This window comes from Myotis yumanensis, unplaced genomic scaffold (genome assembly GCF_028538775.1).
Source record: "Myotis yumanensis isolate MYYU_CA2020_CCGP unplaced genomic scaffold, mMyoYum1.0.hap1 SCAF_2, whole genome shotgun sequence".
Classification (NCBI taxonomy): Eukaryota; Metazoa; Chordata; class Mammalia; order Chiroptera; family Vespertilionidae; genus Myotis; species Myotis yumanensis.
The window spans coordinates 31,897,827-31,923,401 of NW_027223753.1; the positions used below are offsets into that span (position 1 = coordinate 31,897,827).

A 25,575-nucleotide genomic window follows, 5' to 3' on the forward strand; every position below is an offset into this window, starting at 1 on the left:
TTCAATACCTGCTTTATTTCTTCTGCAGTTTTGTCTTTCACCATTTCAATGTTAAAGATTGAACTGAGAGTCTGAAAGGGAAAATAAAAGGAAATTAACACCACAATTTAAAAAAACAAAGCAGCTTAACTATCTGTAAGCTTTGTGGGAAGCAACATGTGTATCAGATCCTCAATAAGCAGAGAACGAGTATAAGAAAACTCCTATGCGCAAAGAAGTGAGCCCCCAAGCCTGGGCAGGTTTTTGCAGTTCTATGCTTGGGGGGTACAGGTACTTCCTAAATCGTTCACCCTCACAATGAGCACTGCAGCACTTTGCAACTGGTAAGAGGAGAAAGTTTGGTTATCTTTAATTTAACTGCCATTCTGCCAGGAGTTGCTCCTTATTTGCAAGTTAAATGACAGAGTAAATGTGTTTTTATTTGATTTTTAAAACAAATTCCTATAGGAAAAAAAGGTATCACTATATTTCCTCTAATATCCCCAGGATCCACACTATGCTAGGTGTCACACCAAGGACACAAAAATTCATAGAATATTTCTCATCACCACAGTTGGTAAATCACAAAATCACTGAACCACAGTAAACATGTTCATATTTGCAGTCTCTTATTATAGACTAGAGGCCCAATGCATGAAATTTGTGCAAGAGGCTTGGTCCTCACAGCTGCGGCGGCTTGCTTCGGCCTTTGCAACCCGGCTTCCTCTGGAAGGTTGTACAGCTGTTGGTCTAATTAGCATATTACACTGTTATTATTATAGACTAGTGGCCTGGTGCACGAAATTCATGCATATTAAAAGGGAATTAATTAGAGGAAATACTTTAATATTGCTAGTTGCCCTTTCTCTATAATAGAAGTGTGAGAGATGAAAGGAAATTAGTAAAATGTATATGAAAATAATATATAAATTTATTAATAAATAAACAGTAACAAAAGGATATAATAACAGAGGCATGATATAAAAACAACAAAAACAAGATATGAAAACAAAAACATGATATAAAAACAACAGTGATGCAAACAATGACTGATAAAGTGATTAAACTTATTCTAATATCTCCCTGTACACCACATTAAGAGTGAAAACACTTTCAGAGTGCTTGACTAATTTCCCTTGTGATGAAGTATTTAGAACTTTAACTGTAATGTCACATGCTCTTCAAACTCGAGAGAAAGCAACATATAACTGACCATGTGCGAAAATGGGTTCAGGTAGGAATATCCCTACTCTGTCTAGAGTTTGTCCTTGTGATTTATTAATAGTCATCACAAATGCTGGCATCACAGGAAACTGTCATTGAATCAATTTAAATGGGAGGCCAGTGTCAGATGGGGACAAATTAATTCTTGGAATCAGAACAACCTCCCCCTCTGTAGATCCTGTTAATACTTAAGCTTTGATAATGTTAGGTCGTAATCTTTTGATAATAAATCTGTACCATTACAAAGACCCCATTTACTATTAAGCTTTCTCAATAGCATGATGATTGCATCCACTTTCAATTGTAATTTATGACACAGGATTCCAGAAGGAGTAATACTATTAAGAAATTTGATGGCAAAACTTTCCTTTTCAGCATCATCTGTTGAATCAATGGAATCATCACTCAAATATGTATGAAAATCTCCATCGAGTATACCCAAAATTTCCTCATTTAATTTTTGAAGGTGCTTATTTTTTGGACAAAGAATTGCACGTTTAGATATATTTTTAATATTATCTATAGATATAGTATTTGCAAAGGTAGCTTCAATAATATATCCATTACAAATCATTTCACAGGGGATTTCAATAATATCCATTCCTAAATGAAAACTGCTATCAAGTTTGCCATCTCCAAGTTTTACTAACCATTCACTATAAGCAGAATCCTCTGATCTCATATTTGTTGTAAGAGACAACTTTTTGAAACATCCCCAAACATTACAGTACTTTAAACTTGTTTGTACTATGGCCGATCGCATAGCATGCGGTACAATACTGAGACATTGTCAAAAATCCCCTCCAAGAAGGAGAACTTTCCCACCAAATACAACATTCAAATTCATAATTTCACTTAGTAATCTGTCTATGGCGTTTATAGCATGACTGGATGCCATGGTGCATTCATCAATAATGAGAAGTTGGGCCTTTTTAATAGTTTTAGCAACTTCACTGTTTATATCGAATCTAGAAATTGAAGTTTCATTTAATGGAATGGGTAATTTATATTTGGAATGAAAGGTGCTTCCACTGAGAAGTAAATTTGCAGCAATTCCTGTAGAAGCTGTGGGTAAAACAGTACCACCACGACCTCTAATATAATGTACTAAAACTTTATAAAGATATGCCTCCATGCTCCAAGAGCTGTTTCTTGCCTCAAACCTCGCCTCATGGGAAATGGCTCAGGGAGGGCACAGCCCTTGGCAAGGCGACCCAGGACTCAGTGCGTCCATGCTCCAAGGGCTGGTTCCTGCTTAAACCTCGCCCTTACCGGAAACAGCTCGGGGAGGGTGCAGCTGTTGCTAAGAGGACCCAGGACTCAGTGCGTCCACGCTCCGAGGGCCGGCTGGTTCCTGCCTCAAACCTCGCCCTTGCGGGAAACAGCTCGAGGAGGGCACAGCCGTTGCCAAAATGACCCCTGCAGGACTGACTTCCTTCCCGTGGGTTGAGCCTCGGTTGTGACTCGTTACACCCAGGGTTTTTATATAAGTAGATGTTACATGTGGTTTTAAATCTGGGTATTTAATTAGAAACCTACCTTGTCCTTAGTGAATCCTCTGCTCATAGGCTGTTTCCCCAAAGTGTTTGCCTGAAATATATGATAGACAAGACATGAATCTATACTTCACTCAGAAGATAGAGACGACTGAGATAGTGAAGTGCCCAATATCTCATTTAGTAATTCTGTACCTAAGAACTCACCTCTCTCCACTCCATATAGTAACTGTACATACTGTTCATAAGAGTTGTTGGTTGTGAAACAACTTTTTTTTTTACATAGCTTCTGAGATACAGATGAGAAAGTATTCCTTTGTTAATAACCAGCATTTACTAGTACTGAGAGAGCATTCTATGCCTGTTATTATGGATATACTAGTAAGGGGCTTCTTCCCAAATTGAGGGCTGCTTGGGTTTCCTGTGTTCCACTCTCTGATTTGCTCCACAGTGAGCCTCAGAGGAGGTAAGGAATGGAAAGATCTGTTTTCCAAGGCTTTTTCTTATCTGTGACAGCACTTCTGATGGCAGATATCCTCAGCAGTCTGTAGAGTTTTTTTAGTATTCAATCTTAATATTCCTTCCATCAAATTAGACGTTCCCTCAAAAAAAGCCAAAAACAACTGAAGGTGATTATTTTCTCTCTTAATCCACTATCTCTGATAAAGGCCACAGTCAGGAAATCCTATTTTGAATTGTTTCTGATAGTGGGCATGGGTTGTTCTGAGTGAGTCTTCCACTCAGTTTCTCAGTTCAAGATCATGCCTTTCAGAGGGAAGGAGTACAAGCTACACCTGGGATTTGAAGGTGAAAAACAATTTCTGCATAAAACCCTGCCTGTCATTACTCTGTGCTTTAATATATCCAAACCTTTCATAAACTATGCCCATAGAACTCATACCCACAAATTAGACAAAAGACTGGTATAGGAAAACCTATTTGGGTACACCCTGGCCTTTTTGGTCAGACCTTTACACTGACAACGTTCTAATGCAGCCTTTCCTTCGTATGTAAACATACAAAAGAGAATTGACTTCATTTTCTTACAACTCACCTTTAGGTGTATTGTGAAAACAAAAGAAACAAAACTCTCCATTTGCACACCTGTCTTCACTTTTCAATGACTAAGTCTGGTGTATTCTTTTTCCACAATGTCCCTCCAGTTCATTTATTTCCATTTTTACTTACAGAAATAAAAAATTTAAACTTATTGCATTTTATCTAATCAAAGACACCACAGATTTTAAGAAGCACCATTATTTTATGTATTAGAAAATAATGCCAATTAAACAATAACACTATACTTATATTTCACTAGAGGCCCGGTGCACAAAATTAGTGCAGTGCGGGAGGGGGGGGGGGGTCCCGTCAGCCCAGCCTGCCCCCTTTCACAGTCCAGGAACTCTCAGGAGTTGTCCTACTGATGGCTTATGAACAGGAGTCTCTATTAACAGAGGTTAAAATCCTGTGCTATCCTTCCACGGCTTAGGCCCGCTCTCAGGAGGCAACTGGGCTGATCAGGGGAAGGTGCCACCCCCATCACCCCACTGCTGCTGCCACTGCCAGCCGCCGCAGCCGCCAAGGTGTTTTCATCAACACAGACTCCAGTCCCTTTACCACGAAAAAATGACAACTTTCTTTAGGCATTTTCAAGATGTGTCTTTCATAGGATATGACATGTCTTTTATAGGATATGACATTTCTTTCTTTCTTTTTTTTATCCTCACCTGAGGATATGTTTCCATTGATTTTTAGAGAGCGGGAAAGAGAGGGAAAGACAGAGAGAAACATCAATGTGAGAGGCACACTTCGATTGTTGCCTCCTGCATGAGCCCTGACCTGGGCCCTGGTCAGGGAGGAGCCTGCAACCTAGGTACATGCCCTTGATCAGAATTGAACCCGGAACCTGCGGTCGGCAGGCTGAGGCTCTATCCACTGAACCAAACTGGTTAGGGCAGGATATGACATTTCTTAGCCCCTCCAGCAGCAAACCTTCGTTTTTTCCTCCAGGAGTGAGGTGGAAAAACCCTAGATCACCTTCTTGGATTCTTATTACCCAAGCGAGTGGCGTACTGCAAGCTTAGCCAATGAGTGGTCAGAAAAGGTGTTTCCTCTGCAGCTCCCGCACAGAGGCAGGATTGCTGGCACACCGCGGCCACAGGGCTGCTGGGGGCTGGACCTCTGTGCGGGTTTGTGTCTCTGCTCTGGTCCCAAAAGCCCAGTGCCGCGGCCTTCGGGTTTGTGTCTCTGCTCCGGCCCCCCTGTGTGTTGTTCTCTCAGGCTCCAGGCCGTGCCTGTCCCCTCCTCCTGAGCAGGTTGTGACCATTATGGCATCCCAGCCTAATTTGCATATTACATGTGTGTGTGTATATATATATGATCAATTTTAAGGCAATTTAGAAGATGTTAAAATGTGAAAAGAATGTGAACTTGAGAACCAGTGAAATAAGGTAATTAAAAATTTTAATTGAAACTATGTGCCCAAGTCTTAAGAGCACTTAGTAAGAAATTTAAATGAGTACATTACTACTCCCCTACAGATGCTTTTGAAATCTGTGGAGACAACTTTTTTATCACAATAATTGACTGGATGGTGACACCTGCATTTATGGAGAAACAGGGATGCTAAATGAGCTGCAATTTACAGATGAGTTCTACATAATGAAGAACTTTCCCTCATCCTGGACAACTTCTCAGTGTCTAGCCCAGGGGTGGGCAAACTTTTTGACTCGAGGGCCACAATGGGTTCTTAAACTGGACCGGAGGGCCGGAACAAAAGCATGGATGGCATGTTTGTGTGAACTAATATAAATTCAAAGTAAACATCATTACATAAAAGGGTACAGTCTTTTTTTTTTTTTAGTTTTATTCATTTCAAACGGGCCAGATCAGGCCCGAGGGCCGTAGTTTGCCCACGGCTGGTCTAGCCAGACATCCTTGTAAGTGAAAACACCTTTTTATAATGGCCTGGGCCTGAAATTTAACTGTTTCCTTCCTTCCTTCCTTCCTTCCTTCCTTCCTTCCTTCCTTCCTTCCTTCCTTCCTTCCTTCCTTCCTTCCTCCCCCGCTCCCTCCCTCCCTCCCCTCCCTTCCTTCCCCTCCTCCTCTTCACCTTCCTTCTTTTCCTTCCTTCCTTCTATTACCTGGGCCTGAAATCTAACTGTTTCCTTTCCTTTCCTTTCCTTTCTTGTTGGAGTCCAACCCCAGCGGGTCCAGGGGTCCCCAAAGGTGTGGACGGAGTCGGCGAAGAAGGAATGACATGAAGACAGCCTTCAGTTGATCAGCAGCCTAGTCAGGACCTCTAGCCAGGATCTCCAACCAAAGTTCTGGTCATAGTTCTGGTTAGGAACTGATCAGGAACTGATCAGGATCTGATGTTTATTGTCTTGTTACATCCGTATTTATACCAGCCGATTTTAATCCTGTCAATTTCTATTACAAAGGTTAGGGCGTTTCTTTTTTTTTTTTTTTTAAATATATTTTATTGATTTTTTACAGAGAGAAAGGGAGAGAGATAGAGAGTTAGAAACATCGATGAGAGAGAAACATCGGTCAGCTGCCTCCTGCACATCTCCTACTGAGGATGTGCCCGCAACCCAGGTACATGCCCTTGACCGGAATCGAACCTGGGACCTTTCAGTCCACAGGCCGACGCTCTATCCACTGAGCCAAACCGGTTTTGGCGATTAGGGCGTTTCTTATCTCCATTCCAGGGAGTAAAGATTATATAGCTTAACTACCCGCCTGGCACTTAATTAAGGGGTTGTATCCCCTCCCCAACCTCAGGGAAAAATCCCTACCTGGGGAAACAACCTTTCTCAGAGAGGTGACCTTGGTTAAAACACATGGCACTAAGGAGAGCAAACATATTAAGAACAATATGCTATATATGCCAGGTCCCTTGAAACATATGCTGTGCAGATGTTTCTTTCCTGCAGCGACTGTGTCAAGCAGCAAGGATGGACCGGCTTCCGGCACTTTCTCTCTCTCTCTTTTTTTTTAAGCATGACTTTAATAAACACTAAGTTTTTCAGAAACGCAATTACTATGTAACTCGAGAGAAGACTATATTGTGGAATCCCATGAGGGTCACTGATCACAACACTGCTCGTGGTTTGGGAGTTCTTGTAATTACCAACACAGTACCCCTGCACCAGTCAGCTTTTGCTGCTTATGTTATTCACAGTGACTTCACATATAGGTAAAAGCATCTGATGACTGCATTAGGTCATAGTTGTGCCCAAGAACTCACATATTAAAATATGAATTTTATTTAAAAATACTTTCCTTTATTTTATAGTTAGGGCACTATATTGATATTTTCCCCTCTGAAACTATGTGTGTAGGTGGATGATACTGTCTACATTTTATTTCAGGGTAGAAAAGGGAAAATTTTTAATAAAAAAATTATTGCAAAAGAGGATGTTGGGTCTCATGTGACAGAAACCAATGACTCAAAGTAAAGACGAAGCTTTGGAAATGGAGTGATTAGCCTTCCTCTGAGTAACTAGATAAGAAAGACTGTAAGTAAATATTTACCTAAGAGTTGCCATAATATAATGAAATCTTATTCTGCATCTTATCATAAAGTTGAATTTCTAACTCTGTCTACAAAAAGGGGCAAAGAGCTTTCCCATATAACACTGAGAGCTGATAACACAGTAAAGAACTATTATTAGCACTATAAGTTTATTATGGTAAGTTATATTTGTTAAAATATTTGTAGTAGAGTTGTTTGTTCACATAAAGCTGTAAATTATATTTGTCATAGAAGGATGAATTTTCTCCCCAACCTTACAATGATTAACCCACTAACTACTGCTCTGATTCTAATTAATCACTTATTAAAAGACTGGGTGGATTCTCTTAAAACTTAGGATACCCAAAGCAAAAAAAGTTATTCTCCAAGTAAAAGAAACATCTCTCATTTTAAAATACAATGTCAAATCCCAATTTCCCACTGTAACTACCTTATTTCAGATCACACAGCCCACACCTAGACTACTGTACATTCTTCCTGGTTTGGCTTCTCCCACTCCAACTAGTTTTGTGTATCATCCTAGATAAGTATTTTTCAAATCATAGGTTGAAGTCCTATTTAGTGGCCAAAGTTTTAAAAAGATAAAATAAGTAATAAGAGTACACTGCATGTAGCAAAAGCATCTACACTAATAAAAGAGAAAAATGGTAATTGGCGTACGACCGCTACCCTTCCCATTGGCTAATCAGCATATCCTTATGCAAATTAACTGTCAGCTAAGATGGCGGCCGGCAGCCAGGCAGCTGGAAGCGAACATGAGGCTTGCTTGCTCCCGTGACTGCAGACTGCAACGTTCCCCGCCTGCGCTGCCGGCCTCTGAGCTGGCAGTTTGAAACTTTGTAACAAATATAGCCGGCTGGGATCTCAGAGCTGAAGTTATACATTGTTTCGATTATAGAACGGCAAACAAACCAGATACGAAGCCTCAGAGCTAGAGCCAGAGCTAAAGCTGGCCCAGAAGAAAAAAAAAAAAAGAAAAAAAGGAGAGGTTGGGAGCTTCAGTCAAAACCGCCAGCCTGAAAGCAGCCCTCAGCTCCTCACCCAGATTGGCCAGGCACCCCAGTGGGGACCCCCACCCTGAAGGGGGTGTGACCAGCTGCAAACAGCCATCATCCCCTCATCCAGACTGGCCAGGCACCCCAGTGGGGACCCCCACCCTGATCCAGGACACCCTTCAGTGCAAACCAGCCGGCCCCCAGGCCTCTATCCTATATGGTAAAAGGGTAATATGCCTCCCAGCACCAGGATCAGCGGAGCCGTAAGGCCTCCTGGCACCGGATCAGCATGACAGGGGGCAGCGCCCAAACCCCCTGATCACCCTGCGGCTCTGAGTGTGACAGGGTGCGGTGCCCCAACCCCTCCCCCCCCCCCACAGGCCCTGCTCTGTGTGTGACAGAGTAGAGCCATAACCTCCCCATCGGCCCTGCCCTGAGTGTGACAGTGGTGGCGCCCCAACCCCCTGATCCGCCCTGCTCTGTGTGTGACAGGGGGCAGTGCCCTAACTCCCCTATCGGCCCTACTCTGTGCGTGACGGGGGAGCTCCCCAACCCCCTGATGGGCCCTGCTCTGTGAGTGACAGGGGGCAGCGCCCCAACCCCGATTGGCCCTGCTCTGTGCATCACAGGGGGTGGTGCCGCAACCTCCCCATTGACCCTGCCTTGAGTGTGACAGGGGGCGGTGCCCCAACCCCCCAATCAGCCCTACCCTGAGCGTGACTGAGGGTGGCATCACAACCTCCCAATCCGCCCTGCTCTGTGCATGACAGGGGGCGGCGCCCCAACTCCCCAATCAGCCCTGCTCTGAGCCCGACAAGGGGCTGCACCTAGGGATTGGGCCTGCCCTCTGCCACCTAGGAGCAGGCCTAAGCCAGCAGGTCGTTATCTCCCGAGGGGTCCCAGACTGCGAGAGGGCACAGGCTGGGCTGAGGGACCCCCCCTTCCCCCCCCGAGTGCACAAATTTTTGTGCACCGGGCCTCTAGTTGTTTTATAAAATTTTGTTTCAGTTACAATCATATACTTATTTGTGTACTGAATTACAGTGTAAAATATATTTCTTTCTGCAGGTCATGGTCAAAAAGTTGGAAAAGCACTGCATTAGACTTTCCTATACACAGCTTTCAACATGCTTTCCCCCAGCTTTGATTCTTATTTAGGGATAACAATAGCTAGTAAACACTTTTTTGCTGCCCGCTCTCTACAGCCCACTGCCATGTGTGCCTTACTTTGATCATTCGACTTCATCCCTGGGAGCAGAGACTACCGTTCCCATCCTTCTATATCTCCATGACCACAGTGATGTGCCAGAAAGAGTAGGGTACCATTTATGGATGGAGACTGAGCTGAGTAGAAGGGGCTCCGTTCCGTTCATCCAGCTAACCCATTAGTGAGCCCAATTCCAAGATACAGGTTGGGGTTGAGGGTGAAGAGCACTGGTGAGCCAATAACACAAAAAGGGACAGGTCTTACCTTCTGTTCCATACATTTGATAAAGTCTCCTTGCCTGGAGTGCCCCACGGGCTGCTTCCGAAACTCATTGCGCTTCTCTAGTCGAGACTCAAAAGCAGCTGGGTCAGACCTGATTAAAGGTAAACCAGTTAAACTACTGGGGCCTTTTCAGATTTGGAAAGAACAAGTACTATGTTGCATTTCTACAGAGAGGGGACACAGGTATTCAGAGGCTGAAGGATTTGCCTTCAGATAGTTAGGCCTGAGCACACGCCTACAAATCAAAGTGGACAAAGTTGTCTAGTTTTTCAACTACTGTTAATCCTCAAGAGGCTGGTGTAACCTTTTTCTCCTGCAGAATATTTCCCAGGGTGACGGAGACCTTGGCCCCTCAGGTACTTACACTCTGGGTACTTGGAATTCAAATTCTCAAGATGGGAAGGGGACTTTAAGGTCATCTTGCTGGGTCACCTCCTCAGGCAGAAATCTAAAAACATTCCTACCAGGTGTCACGCTTTTACTTGAATACATCTAGTTCTTGGACATCTTCTCCTCATATTAAACATCTGTTTATTCAGATGTAGGTGATTCAGAGGCTTCGGCCAACCTATTTTGCAGATTTAGCACCTGAGTATCTCCCTGATCCTCTTTCCAAAAAAAACCCCTGCTCCTGCAGATGGAACATTAGAATTTTTCCTTTATGTCAAAATGGGGCTGGTCTTCAGGCCTGAAGTCCAGGTTGGGGCTGTCATCCTTGTTAATAATTCTTCAGGCTGTGTAGCCAATGATGGGATATTTGGCTCTGTACACTTTGGTGAATACTCCAGCTCCTCAGCCATGAGACCTGTAGTGTCATGGATGGTATCTGTAAGATCCAAGCATGTCTTGCTCACCTCTCTGGTGGAAGCCTGGCTGGTCAAAGCACTGTAGGGCGGAGGGGGAGGGCCGCTTCCATAAAACTCCTTTCCAGAGGTGATATTAACACCACTCCCCTCACTGCCATGTCCTGAGTGTACCTTTCCCTCTGTAGTAGGCCAGCTCCTGGGTAGAGTGGCTCCAGTGGTCCTGCCCAGTGGGGTGTGGCAACTGCCCGGCCGGGGCCACAAGGACCAGATCCAGGGAGGCCACACCTGGGCCTCCCATGGTGAGTGGATAGACAGTGAGGGGTGGCTTAGGCAGTGAGTCTGTGTACTCCTGCCTTGGGCATCATTTATTATTAAAATGTTCTGAGCCTAAATTTATCTCTGTATCTTTCATCCTCAGGAATAAGAGAAAATGTCTAATTCCTTTTATATGAGAGAAATCATTGTTATGTCACCCTTTATATTTATCTTTCCAGGTAAAATTTCTTCGGTTTTTTGAGACCCCTTTTCCTATATGTGACTTGTGAATCTCTCCCCACTGTGGACCTGCTCTGTCCACACTCTAGATATAGTGGGCCTGGAGCTAGATCAAATCCTCCCAATTCACCCGCACAGAGTGTGATGTAAAACCCAGATTCTGGGCTGGAACTGAGTCAACAGGGCACACAGCCTTGACCTGCTGCTGGCTCACATCACACCTGTGGCTGGTACTCTAATAGCCCAGGTTTTTGTGAGTATGACTCAGCACAAACCAATCAGGGCTGTAAGTCCCTTTAAAATATCTCATATCCTCCTACGTGTTTGGTCCTGGGTCCTAAGGCCAGGCCCCATTTTGCCTCTTCCTTAACTTGGCCCAGGTTCTACTGACTCTGTTTTGGTCCTGCTTCCATCTCCCTTTTCATCTACCTCAACCTTGTGGTCTTTTCCTTTTTGTATCCACACAGCTTTCCCTCCCGTCTCCCTGACTTGTCTCTCAGATGCTTCTAGAACAGTGATGGCGAACCTATGACATGCGAACTCATTTTTTTTGGTTGATTTTTCTTTGTTAAATGGCATTTAAATATATAAAATAAATATCAAAAATATAAGTCTTTGTTTTACTATGGTTGCAAATATCAAAAAATTTCTATATGTGACACGGCACCAGAGTTAAGTTAGGGTTTTTCAAAATGCTGACATGCCGAGCTCAAAAGGTTCGCCATCACTGTTCTAGAACTTACTCTTTCTCCTTTTCATTCATTCAGCAAACATTGTTATCCCTTGCTTGCTGTTTACCTTTCTGGGCTCTATGGATACAAAAATAATTAAGACAGAGTCCCCACCTCAAGGAGCTTCTATCCAGACATGTAACTAAGTATAGTAAAATGCTATGGATATATGATGAAATTTTACTCAAACATTCCCAAATGGTTTGAGGTGGTTTCATGCCCCTGTACCTTTGCTGCTCCCCTTACCTGGAATATCCTCCCCCAATCCCATTCCTGTATTCCTTTGTGTTAACCCACAGTGCTCAAAGGGCGTTCTGGTAATAAAGCTAGGGAGACGAGGCTCACAGCGTAAGAGCCTTGTGAGGAACTCGAAGGAATATGGACATTACCCAGAGGTCAGTGGAAAGTTCCCATAGCAGTATGTGAAATGCTGATGGGAGTGATCTAGTGGAGAAGGAGAGTAAAACCAGTCATTCATTTGTCCATGGGTAAGAACGAAGACTAGTTGTGGAATATTCAGAGTATGAGTAGACAACTCTCCGGACATGCCTGTTTGTGAGAGAGATCAATGAGAAAAGGCTGAAGGGAAATGCAGGCCAAGAAAAGGTTTTAAAGAAGACAAATATGTGAGTATATTTGAATGATGTTTTAAGAAGAGCAAAAATAGTCATTCATTTATTCCATCATTCTTTCAGAAAGAGAAGAAAAGTCACCGTAGTAGCAATGAGATAGACTGGGATGCAGGGGTCCAAGACGCGTGGGGAAGACTAGGGAGAGGATGACAGTGAGTCCAGGTGAAGATGACGGGGGATTAAATTAAGGTCGTGGAATGAGAGATGAGACCGAACTCAAAGAAGTTACAGTATTTAGTCTTTGGTTTCCTCCCGTAAGACAACTGTCTGCCCACCCTGACAAATTCTCTCCTAGGCCCCTGTAATTGTCACCTTTGATCGCCTTTAGCTCTTCCACTTGACTCTTCAGACCCTACCACGGCCCCCAGACACCCACCTGAACGTCCTCTAACCCCGGGTCCTTTCATCTGGAAGCTGAGGGGGTGGTTAGGAACCCTGGTTCCGAGACAGATGCAAGCCAACCAACCAGCTGTGTGTTCTCGGGCAGGTCTCTTACTCTCTCTGATACTCAGCTTTCTCACCTTGGAGAGGGTTTACCCCCAGGCCTCAGCTGGGTCCGTATGTGACCGCGAGCAAGTCAAGTCCTTCTCCAGAAGGCTCCCTTTTCCCATGTCTTTAAGGACAGGTGTCTTGGAGCTGCCCGCTGGGGAAAGGCTGTTCGAGCCTGAGAACTAAGGCACCAAGGCGGACCCAGGAGAAAAAGCCAGGGCGTTGCGAGACGCTCAGCGCTACACTAGCTGTGGGGCACGAGGCAGTGAGCTCCCTCTCTGAGCCTGGATGCGGCCTCTGCGTGCGGACGGTGGCAGTGCCCACCTCGCAGGGCCCTGGGGCGCACTCCCGGCGCCAGGCACACCGGAACCGCGGGCCCATGGCCGTCCCTCCTCCCTGCCCGCCGCCCGCCGAGGGAGCCCGCACCTGCGCAGCTGCTGGATCTTGTCGCGGTAGCGGTCGTAGAAAGGGTTGGCCTCGAGCTCGGCCCCGACCCTGCCGCCGCCGTCGCCCCCCGCGGGCTGCTGAGAGGCGCAGCGCACCGGGAACACGCGCAGCTGCGCGGGTGACACGAGCCCCAGGCCCAGGGCGCGGCTGCGCACCGCGCACAGGCCCCGATAGAGGCCCGCCACCTGCAGGACTGCCGGGCCCGCGCCTCCCGCCGCCGCCACCACGGCAGCCATCGCTGCCCCCACCTCCTCCACCTCCTCCTCGGTGTCCTCAGGGGCGTCGGCCTCGGCCCGCGGGCCGCGCGCCCGCTCCATCGCGCTCCGGGTCCGCTGCGCCGGCGCTGCGGCCTCGAGGTTCCGCGCGCTCAAGGTTCCGGGAGCCAGGCCGGGCGAAGGGGGCGGGGCGGTAGTTAGGATCTCAATGCCCCGCTGCGTCCGCCGGCTCCGCACATCCTTCCACCGCCCCGCCTCCTCCTTGGAGCCCTCCTGGATTCACGCCCGCCGCCCGCCGGCTGGGTACCAGCAGCCTCTGCTCTCCAAGTCTCCTCTGGAAAGTCGCTCGGGTCTGCTAGTCCTCGTCGTGCTTGCTCCCTTTTAAATTCTCCTGGCACTTGCTGTAGTAGTTGTCCTTCTGCATCAAAGGCCCCTTAGTCGGTTGTAATCACCGATTATTGTGAGACACAATAAATAAATGTATCACGTCAGGTAATGATACATGCTATTCGTTAAAATAGGAACCCTCATGCACTGCTGGTGGGAATGCAGACTGGTGCAGCCACTGTGGAAAATAGTATGGAGTTTCCTCAAAATTAAAAATGGAACTCCCACTTGACCCAGTAATCCCACTCCTAGAAATCAGAAACACCAATCAGAAAGGACATATGCACCCCTATGTTCATAGGAGCACAATTTACCATAGCTAAGATTTGGAAACAGCCTAAGTGCCCATCAGCAGATGAGTGGATTAGAAAACTGGGGTACATCTACACAATGGAATACTACGCCACCAAAAAAAGAAAGAACTCTTAGCATTCGCAACAGCATGAATGGACCTGGAGAGCATTATGCTAAGTGAAATAAGGCAGAGGAAGATAAATATCACATGATCTCACTCATTTGTGAAATATAATGAACAACATAAACTGACAAACAAAAATAGACCCAGAGACATAGAAGCATTGAGCTGACCATCAAACCCCAGAGGGAAGGGGGGGAGGGGGGGAGGGTAAGTGATCGATCAAAGGATTTGTGTGCGTGCATATAAGCATAACCAATGGACACAGACAGTAGAGGGGTGAGAGCATGTGCTGGCGGTGGGAGCAGCTGGTGAGAGGTCAATGGGGGGAAAGGGAGACATATGTAATACTTTAAATAATAAAGAATTTAAGTGTTAAAAAAGGAGAATAGAGATATGGGATACTTGAGCAGAGGCCTGAGGAAATGAGGGAATGATCTGTATGGATATCTAGAGGCAGAGCCTTCCAGATACAGGAAATGGCAAGTGCACAGGCTCTGATGCAGGAGCATGTTGCCCTGTTGCCCTGCATGTGGACACCAAGGAGGTTATTGTGTGAAGAAGTATGGAGAAGGGTAGTTAGATTGCTCAGGGCTTTGAAGGCCTTGGATAAGGACTTTGGTTTTGAATCTGAGGGAAATGGGAAGTCACTGTAGGTTTTCAGCAGAGAAGTAACATGATCTATTTTTTTAAAGTATCATTCTGGCTGCTTGTGGAATGTAGGGCATGGGAGGGGCGGGGGCGCAAGGATGGAAGCTCTCCTAAGGGTGACCAGTTTGTCCTGGTTTACTCGGGACTTTCCTGGTTTTAACATTGAAAGTCCTATGTCCTGAAAACCTCCTAAGTCCCAGGCAAAATAGGATGATTGGTCACCCTATGGGGAGACTCATAATGCAAGTGAGAGATGGTGGTGTTTAGAATAAGGTGATAGTGATAGGAAAGTGGTTTTGAAAGCAAGCCTAAAGATTTTGCTAGTGGAGTGAATTTGGGAGTGAGAGAATAAAAGGAGTTGAGGATGACTTATAGGCTTTGGCCTGAACAACTGGAAGGATAGAGTTGCCATGTATGGAGAGGAGGAAGGCTGGAGTAGGTGAGAGGGTGGATGATCAGGAGTTTAGTTTGGGACATGTTAGTTTGAGGTCATTTAATAGACTGGCAAGTAGGGACATCAACTGGACTATTGAGTGAATGAGTTTAGAGTTCTGAGGAACAGTCTGGGCTGGATATAAAAGCCGTTAGTTATCGGTATATATAGGTGTATATATGATATTTAAAGCTATGAGTCTAAGGGGAAGGGATGGAGAGAGGTAAGAAGGGTAGAGGGAGGATCAATGGTGATGGATGGAGACTTGACTTGGAGTGGTGAACACACAATACAGAGTACAGATGATGTGTTGTAGAATTGTGCACCTGAAACTTGTCTAGTTTTATTGATAAATTCAATAAAAAGGGGAAAAAATCCCTGAGTCTGAATGAGATCACTGAGGGAGTGACTGTAGATAGAGGGCTAAGGCCTGAGGGCATGCTAACATTTAGTGATCAGGGAAAAGAGGAGAAACCAGCCAAGGAGACTGCAAAGCAGGAGCCAGTGGAGTATGAGGCAAGCTGAGGGTTAAGTAAACCTGGAAAAAAATCGTGCTGAATAGTGCCCAAGTCACATGCTGGGGGGCCACAGAGAGGAAAGTAATTAAATGGTGCCAAAAAGCTGAGCTAGGCCCAGGAGTAGTACAGGGAGGCTGACTTGAGCTTAATAAGGGAAGGGCTTTCTAACTGAGCAAGCCATACATGGATCAAGTTGCCTCAGGAGGTGTGAGCAAGTAAATCTCTGACCCAAGCAAGTCCCAGGGGATGAGTTGCTGGGTAGGGGAGACCTACCTCCAGGGCTCAAGCATCTGATGGGCTTGGTACTAGACACCCCTCAAAACCCCTTCAAACTGGGGATGATCGCATTCCGGGAAGCCAACGGAAACAACTGTTTGTCATAGAGTCTGGGAGTTGAGCTGAGCTTTGAAGGATAAGCAGGAGTTCAGTGGGGGGAAAGAGTGGGGAGGGGCACTCAGGTAGAGGCAGTATGAGCAAAACTCCAGAGATGTGAGTAAGCAGGCTCTGCTAAAGAGTCTGGCCTGATCAGAAGGGAGAGGTAAGTGAAGGATTGGGGAGGAAGGTGAGGCTGGAAAGGATGGAGGGCCAGAAAGTAGGGAGCTCCCACAGGGCCTGGTGCCCAATAAACACCACTTGTTGAAGGAAGGTAACGAGACAAAAATAAGATTGTAAGAGGCAAGAAAGGAGGCATTATTCACTTTGCTCCCTTGAGCAGGTTTTCTTCGGACAGCTGGATCACAGACATCTTGAGGGCAGGGCTGCCCAAAGCTGTGTGTGCTCCCTGCCACCCTTCCCACTGTTCCTTAATGCCCAGCAACATGGATAAGTCCCTGAGGGACTGGGGCCCTTCCCTGGGGTTGGGGCTGTTCTGAGGGTTCACCATAAGGGGTAGGGGGCAGACAATTCAGTGGCTGGGTCAGCCCCTGATAGAAGCGGTAGACATACAGTATGGCACCATTAGATGAAGTCCCTCTCATTAACCCAAGACTTCACAAGCTCCGCCCCCCGCATGCTCAATGCTCAGAATCCAGTGACCTCACCCTTAGGAAACAATGGGGCCGGGGCATGTCAAGGACTCAGAGTAACTGGAGAGATGGGTAGGTAAGCTCCCTCTCTCCAGGGCCACTGGCAAGATACCAAAGCTGGACCTGATGGATTCCCAACCGAAGGACCTGAGTCTCCCTAGTGGTAAATGACCCTCCTATTTCTGATCCTTGCTTCGTGCCCTTAGCTTGGGGCGACATTTTGCATGGATGGTGTGTGTGGTGGGTCCTGCATGGAGGAGTGCTAAGCAGTTAAGCTACTGTTTCCTCTAGAAAATGAAGGATTTCTTGAGGACACAGGGGTGCTATGAATACCCTAGGACCATCACAACGGAATGGGTAGAATGGGATGGGACACCGGTGTCTCTGTCAACTGTTAAACTTTTACTTCCTTGATAAGCCTGGCTTTAGTGAGGTTCTCCATCTGGTGGATTGGATGGGTCCAGGGTTGGGAACCAGAGGCCTGACTAAGCCTGGACAGGCCATGCTCCCCTCCAACCTCTAGCTTTCCTTATCTATAAAGGGCTAGGGGGGGCCTTTTAAGCTCCCTGGAAATCTAGCTTTGACTAAGAGAATGATAAGTCAATGAGGAGGGAGGGAAGGAATGAAGAGCGTGGCTAAGTGGATGGAATGACTAATGAACGGGTTAAGAAGAGGAATAAGAAACAACTCAGCCCCCAAGCTAGAGCTATCAGCCAGCTTGCCTCTTTTTCTTTCTTATTGCCTTAGTGTGGATCTCGCTGTACTTTGGACTCCTGGGGCTGTGTTCAGTGCTAATTGGTGGCTGCATTCTCTTTCTGCACTGGAGGAAGAACCTGCGGCGGGAAGAGCGTGCCCAGGAGTGGGTAAAGGTGATGAGAGCCACTACATTCACCTACAGCCCACTGTTGTACTGGATTAACAAGCGAAGGCACTACGGCATGAACACAGCCATCAACATGGGCCCTTCCTCTACTGTCTCCAAGACTGAGACTGAGGTCCAGACTTCAGATTCTCTGTGCGAGTTGGATAGCACCGAGAGTAGGAGATATGCTGCTCAACAAAGCAGCACCAAGGTGGAGGCCCCTGTCCCCCCGCAACCTGCATTGCAGCTGGTCCCACAGCCTCCCCTAGCTTCCCCAATGCCTCGGCCCCAGAACAGCTCCCCACTCCCGATTCCCATCTTTCAGGAGGTGCCCTCTGCCCTCTCCCTGTGTAACCTACCTCCAATGCTGAACCACTCCGTCTCCTATCCTTTGGCCATTTGTCCTGAAAGGAACCTCCACTCCCCCTCCCTCCCCACACTGGCCCATGGGGACCACTGCTTCAATGCCAAGCCTTTTGCTTCAGAATTGTAGTCTCCTTTCACTGAGTGTGGAAGCTGGAGGTACTGGGACAGAGCTAACCTCGGAGGTGGTATTGACACAGGCTAGGGCCCATCTGGATGTCACATTATGAAAGATTAAAAAAAGTCCGAGGCTTCCTGGCGTCTCATTTGTTGTTAGGAGGGCAAAGTCCTTCCCCTGTTTGATAGGGACAATTTGCAAACCAAATTGAAGGTCACTGAGAATCACCAACACAAATGGGAATTGGAGGGTTGGTTGTGGGAAAACACACTGAACTAGTGCTTGTGATGGGCTCAACAGTCCTCTACCCAGTTTTTACTTAAGACCAAAAATGTATGCTAGGTTCTGGGATAGGTACCCAAAGGCACTGCCATTCTGTGAGACATTAAGCACAGCTGCCACAAAGTGATAGCTGTGGAGCATGTGTGAACTGTGGTGATTCACAGTGACAGGTCACAGGCAAAACAGGTCATTCAGATCCATGAGCCACACTGCACTGCTGGCTCAATCACATTCTTTGTTAACATGTATGTGTACTGAGTTGGGGTTGTCTCTACATTGTTTCTAATATAAGAACACTGCCAACGACCCTCCACTTACAGATGAAGAGACAGTTCTCAAGGGCATTTGCCATATTGTTATACTAGAGGCCCAGTACACAAAATTTGTGCACTTCAGGGGGGGGGGTGTTTCTCAGCCCAGCCTGCACCCTCTCTAATCTGGGACCCCTTGGAGGATGTCCAACTGCCGGTTTAGGCCCGATCCCACAAACCGACAGCCGGACATCCCTCTCACAATCCAGGACTGCTGGCTCCCAAATGCTTGCCTATCTGCATGCCTGATTGCTCCTAACCACTTCTGCCAGCCAGCCTGATCACCCAACTGCTCCCCTGCTGGCCTGGTCATCCCTAACTGCCCTCCCCTGCTGGCCTGGTCATCCCTAACTGCCCTCCCCTGCTGGTCTGGTCGCACCCAACTCCCTCCCCTGCTGTCCTAATTGCCCTCAAATGCCCTCCCCTGTGGCCATCTTATGATGGCCATCTTGTGACCACATGGGGGCGGCCATCTTGTGTGAGGGTGTGATGGTCAATTTGCATATTACCTTTATTATATTGGATTGCAGAGCAAGGTCTCAAATTTACATCTGCCTGGCTTCAAAGTTCATCTTCCAACCATCCACCCTGGTGTCCCTTCCGTAATGATACATCTGGTTAGAAAACACTTGGCAAATGATTTCTGTGTGTGTAGGATGGAACTAAGTTGATCCATGGAGTGGCTTGGGGGAAGTGAAGCCCCTAAAATAATATACAGAAATGTATCCAGTTTTTAAAAAAGATCTTTCCCTAAAGGGATTTATGGCCCCTCCACAAGGTAAGATCCACTATATGAGAGAAATTTTGTACCTTCTGGAAACGATCCTAAAAAAGAGAAACAAAGATAATACTAGCTATTTTGTGCCAGATTAAAGGTAAGAAAGCTCAGGTCTGACCCAGCATATACATTTTTTCCTTTCCCTTTGGATATAAGGGAATCATCTTATCATATTTGGTAAGATGCTCAAATGAGCTAAGCTTTATGTAGTCTTCCATGAGGGGGAAGGTCACCCAGATTGTGTGTGTATAATCCCAGAATCTAGCCACCATGCAGAGCTAATTTTTCTACTATTTTTCTGTGCAAAAGAGCTACAGCCCCTATATGGCCTCTCTCTTGCAATGGATTTCAAGGCTACACCTTTTTTTTTAAGGCAGTGGAACATTTCTTTTAAACATGCTCTTACACTGAACCTCAACATATAAAACAGCCCTAAGTGGAACTTCTGTGGTTGATACAGGAAAAGAGGCTCACTCATAACCTCCCCTCTCCCCTCCCAACCTACAGATGCCAAAGAAGCAGCCTTCACTCCTTCAGTCCAAATTCTGCATTCGAGGTAGAGCCTTCAATTGAACACTGTGCCCACAATCTGTCTCTGCTTTCAAGGGGAGGGAGAAGTCCATAAAATCAGGTTTCAAAGTAGATATTTTTTTCTTTAGTAACCAGAGGTAGGGACCTTAGTCATGACACAGTGGGATAAAAAGTAAATGTTTTATTTAGATAAATTAAAATGGTTGTATTACTGATATGAAATAAGCAAAGTTCAAATCAAGCCATGGAAACCTTGAATTCACTCCCCAAACAGAACCAAAACTGCTTATACATTACCAAAATAGCTCCACTAAAGCAAAGTAGATTGACATTTCTTAATGTGAGAAAACAACAAGGTAGGTTAGGTTCATATAACAAACAATACACGCTCTATAAAGTCTCAGGAATACCCAAATGTGTTCTGGTTTGGATATGAAAGGAGGGACTGCATCTAGCTGGTGTTGGTAAGCAAGCCAATGAGGTGTGTAGCACACGAAAGCTGTCACTAAAAACAACTCAACAGCAGGCCATTATGAGTATGAGCCCATTACAGCCAGAAGCTTCAACTGTGACCGGCAAGACCAGCGGGGGCGCCGACAGTGTTCTGTCCAGCAACATAAAGTGAGGAAACGCCAATGGAGGGACAGTAGCCAGTAGGTGAAGAGTGTCTGTTCTTCAGCTTTGCTGTTTGAGGCACATTCCTAAGTGCCAGGCCCTTCTCTGCCCTTTAGATAACATCACAGTCATCTCTAAGCTGATTCTCTCTTCTTTTGGTTCTTTTCTTCCTACAAAACACTTTTGCCCTTTAAGTAAACATTATATCAGATAGTACAAGACAAAAGAAAACAAGGACCAAGCAGCAGTGCTTTGGGTAACTTGGGAAAGCAGCAGTAGGAGCTGCCAGAGTGGGAAGGTCAAAGTAACTGAAACCAAAACCAAAACCAAACTCACCACTACTGTCGACCTTCCTTTCAGAGCTGAGATGTGGCAGGTGAGGCTTGATTACAGTTTAAGACAATTTACAAATAAAAATGCCAAATTAACACTGAACAATAGGTTTCTGAGGCTCTTCTTAGGCCAATGAATCTGCTCAACTTCAAACAAAGGAGTTCAAGTGCCCTAGTTCTGCCTGGGAGATAGGGCACTTTCCCAGGCTGTGTGACAAGAGTATTCTCAAGTCTGAGAGGGCAGCAGGAACACCTCTGCCAAATTGGGTAGGGGGAGAGGATGGTACTATATACCTGGCTCAGGGATGATGCTAGCCAGACACACTTGAGGTGAGAATGGATGATAAACTAAAAAACAAAATGACTCCTCCACAGATAGCTCTCTGAGGCAAAAGAAAAGTACGTACAACAAAGAGTTAAGGTGTCCTCAAAGTATATGCCTATGAATAAGAATTTGAAACTAAAAAGGACAAGCTACATTACCCCCAAGTATATTTCATATAAATCAGTTCTCAAAAAAATACCTTCCAGGTAGACATACTATTTATGGTACAGTATATACAAATATAGCAGAATAATTCAATTTATTGCTAGAGTGTTATTTGGTTGTTACAAAATCCGTCAGGGTATATATATTAAAAAAGGGGGGTGGGCATGGAAGGCAGCCAGAAGAGTACTCTTCAAGTTACCCAAAGTGCTAATTTTATACCATATTTTAACCTTTCCAAGAAAGTGAAATAGCTCGGTTGGGCAAGGAAAAATATTTTTTTTTTAAAGAAAGAGAAGCATAAGCCATATGAGGTAAGCAGACACATTCATGGGAAAAGACTTCATCTTGCTTTAACTAAATTTTTATATTTCTAGAAAAAAAAAACCCAAGGTTAGCCTACACCAAGCTGAATATCAGATAAAGAAAAAGCAAAACAAAACCAGCCCTTAAATAGTTAAGGATGTTTGGCTGCATCCATGGCTAACTGGGCAACTTGGACAAAGTTAAAATGGAAAAAGTTAAAATGGAAATGAGTTCCACTAAAGAAGTCAGTCTACGAAAGCTTCTCTAGTTTCTCCCTGATGTGGCCTACAGCACAGCTAAGTTTTGCAAAGTTTTTTCCTTATGTATTCTTCAGAGACTCCTTCTAAGAACACAGCACACACAGAGAGCATGGAGGTATAATTCCTTTCAGTTCAGGGTCCTGTAGTACCAGGCTATGGAAGCATTTAAAGGGAAAAGTATTGCACTTGCTTGCATTACATCTGAAAACACTTGCTACCATCATGTAAAGCCCAATGTTCCAGGCCTGTCTGCTATGCTTGGCATTCTCTGGACATAAAGCTTCCAACTACTTCTGACCTGATAACCATGAAGAAACTTAATAAATAAATGTTCACAACTGTTACGGCCTTATCCCCCAGAGGAACATATTAGGTTCTTGGTTAGCCCCCATGTAAAATCTGTTTCCTGGGGGCAGAATTAAAGGCACAGCTCTCCTCTAAAGCTCCTGGGCAGCCAGGCTGAGCCAGTGACCAGGGACTTCAGCCCTGCCATTCAGAATGGAGATAGTATCAGAGAGGGAAGTCAGCCACAGCTTTAAGATAGACTTGAGTGCATGTGTGTGTGTGCGTGTGTGCGTGTGTGTGTGATAATCCTGCTCACTCAGGGAGGGAAATATATCTCCTCACTGGATAACTTTCTATGTTCATAAACCCTGAAATAGGATAAAAAAAAATAAAAATGCCAAGAATACTCTCTGGTTCACAGGTTGCGATTAGCTAAGGGGACAGAAACAAAGATATAGACCTTACTTTCCTGCGCCTGGAGGCTGCACTGTCCCCAGTATCCACTCCCTAAATATATTCCTCTGGCCACCAGACCAAACCCCATGGCAGCACCTAAAGGAGATGCCTGAAGGAGACATGGGCCTAGTTTTAGTCGCTACCAGATCAAATTAGCGATTTTTGACAAGCCATTTATTCATGTCCTGTTTCAAACCATTTCTCCTAACTTCCCACAAAATATGCAGAACTCTTCTTTCATTTTAAATATTTATACACAGAAAAAGCCTATCTTTTAAAGAAAAGACATTTTCTGAGTCTGAATAAAGTGCAGCTAATTTAAGGCAGATTTATGTGAAATATAAAAGGTGGCTTATTCTTACTATATACACTTTTTCTAGTTCTAAAAGATAAGGTCTCCTTCCCTCAAAAAAGGAAAGAGAAAGAAAGAGGGCTTGACTTTTATTCTGGCAATTTTAGAATTAAGATCATACTGGTTTCAGGAAATCATAGATTTCTGAACATCATAAGTAAAATGGTCTTTTTTAAAAAAATAACTTTTATATAGCTTTTTCAAACAAGTTAAAAGGTTGCAATGTGTCTGCTACAATAGTTTGGAGGATTGGAGGACTGATAGATAAATAGAAGGGTTGTTTTTGTTATGCGAGCAGATATTAGGTAGCCCAGGGTATATATCCGTTTCTAAATATGCCCAATGAGGCTAGACACCTACAGCTGCTCTTAGCTCCAGGAATGAGTATCTTCCATCTCCATCAGCATCAAACTCTCTCAAACTCTCTGGTGCTGGCACAGCAGAGCCTAAGGAGTTCCAAATTTCCTGGTAGGTCAGCTTCCCATCCATGTTCTGGCCAGTCTTGTAGAATAAATCCTCAAGATCTGTTTAAAAAAATTGGAAAAAGTGTTTATGTCTATAAATATAGCTAAATTTAGTTAACAGTTTAAACAACAGCCACAACTGAATGTAAAGCATTAAAAGAAAGCTACTTTGCAGACTCTGATTCCAAAAGGTAAAGTTTAGGATATCACTAAATCAGAAAGACTAATTTTTTCTTGATCCTTGAGAGAAATACTGTATGGCACTATCCTCCCAAAATAGAAGCAGTGATAGATAATCACGGGAGAATAAAATAGACTGGCCTTTTCTCTGTCCAGGGCCTTCCTTTTGGAATTTTCAGATTTTATTCTTATGTTGAAGGGGTGAAAAGGACTAGAGAGGCTTAAAGAGCTAATTGACAGGAGCTGAGCTTGTAAAATAGACTCTGGCATTTTGTCAGTTAAACAGAGTTATCATGTGACCCAGCAATTACATTTCTAGGTATATATTCAAGAGAAATTAAAACATATGTCTACAAGTACACAAAAACTTGTATACAAATGTTCATAGCTACATTATTCCTAAAAGCCAAATGGCAATCAATTGATGAATGGGTATACTAAGTGTTCATACAATGGAATATTATTCAGCCATGAAAAGGAATGAAATACTGTTACATGTTGAACTATGGATGAACCTTGACAACATTATGCTAAATGAAAGGAATATAATGCAAGAAAAAAGCATATATAAGTTCATATATTGTATGATTCCATTTATATATGAAATATTCAGAATAGGCAAATCCAAAGAGACAGTGGTTGAGAGATTAGTGGTTGTCAAGGGCTGGGGGAAGGGGAAAAAGGGAATGACCATTTAATAGGTACAGGGTTTCTTTTTGGGATGATAAAAATGCTCTAGAATGAGTGTGATGGCTGCACAAATTTGAGAATATACTAAAAAAAACTGAATTATACATTTTAAAAGAGTGAATAATATGGAATGTTAATTATATCTCAAAAACAACCAGAGGACTATACAGGGTGGGGCAAAAGTAGGTTTACAGTTGTTTGTATGGCAATTCTATAATAATAAAAGTGTAATATGCTAATTAGACCAGACGTCCTTCCAGATGACCTTCTGGAGGAAGCCGGGGCTGCGAGGGAAGCCTGGGTCCCGGGTGCCTGCTGGTGGCTGGAGAGAAGCCCAGGTCCTGGGAGCCTGGATCCTGGGTGCCAGAGGGAAGCCGGTGCTGGCAGCCAGGGGAAGGAAGGCCTACTCTTGCACAAATTTCATGCATCAGGCCTCTAGTACAATAATAAAGAATAATACAATAATAAACTGTGTCACGTACTCACAAATATAAATCTGTTTTTACCCCCTCTGTGTATCTCTTCAAAGCTATATCTTTTCCAGCTAAGAGAGAGAACAATTATACCAGTTGATTTTTTTTTTTAATTTAAAAAATATCCTCACCTGAGGAGTGAGGATATTTTTTTCATTGATTTCTAGAGAGAATGGAAGGGAAGGGATGTGGGGGAGGAGAAAAAGAGAAAAACATTGATGTGAGATAGATGCATTGAGTGGTTGCCTCCTACATGCACCCTGACCTCGGGTAGGGGATTGAACCTGCAACCCAGGTACATGCCCTTGACCAGGAATCAAACCCCTGACCCTCTGGTGCACAAGCTGATACTCTAACCACTGAACTATGCTGGCCGGGGCTGTATCTTCTTTTTTATTTCTAAGATATTATTTGAGCCAATAGGATTGGACAATTTCTATCAACAGTTTCTGCTTGTATTTTC

General features: G+C 44.8%; 3 protein-coding genes across 6 annotated transcripts in view; 1 reads left to right on the plus strand and 2 right to left on the minus strand.

Annotated features, from left to right (window-relative positions):
* Positions 1-13,655, minus strand: part of ATPAF1 (ATP synthase mitochondrial F1 complex assembly factor 1) — a 37,793-nt gene extending 24,138 nt beyond the window's left edge. For both annotated transcript variants that reach the window (XR_011470234.1, XM_070405054.1), the window contains exons 1-4: positions 13,303-13,655; positions 9,706-9,814; positions 2,743-2,793; positions 9-71 (exon numbers count right to left, since the gene is read on the minus strand). Coding sequence is in view for 1 of the 2 variants with exons in the window: in XM_070405054.1 (XP_070261155.1) it covers positions 9-71; positions 2,743-2,793; positions 9,706-9,814; positions 13,303-13,640 (561 nt within the window). In the remaining variant the exon portion in view is untranslated. The remainder of the gene's footprint in view (positions 1-8; positions 72-2,742; positions 2,794-9,705; positions 9,815-13,302) is intronic.
* A 3,438-nt stretch (positions 13,656-17,093) lies between these two features.
* Positions 17,094-18,336, plus strand: TEX38 (testis expressed 38). Its single transcript, XM_070403313.1, has 2 exons — positions 17,094-17,130; positions 17,715-18,336. Exons 1-2 carry the CDS (start codon positions 17,094-17,096, stop codon positions 18,320-18,322), a joined length of 645 nt encoding a protein of 214 aa, XP_070259414.1. The 3' UTR covers positions 18,323-18,336.
* A 2,042-nt stretch (positions 18,337-20,378) lies between these two features.
* EFCAB14 (EF-hand calcium binding domain 14) overlaps positions 20,379-25,575 on the minus strand; it is a 41,123-nt gene continuing 35,926 nt past the window's right edge. For all 3 annotated transcript variants that reach the window (XM_070405056.1, XM_070405057.1, XM_070405055.1), the window contains one exon: positions 20,379-23,829. In XM_070405056.1, coding sequence (XP_070261157.1) covers positions 23,654-23,829 — 176 coding nt within the window. In that variant the 3' untranslated portion in view covers positions 20,379-23,653. The remainder of the gene's footprint in view (positions 23,830-25,575) is intronic.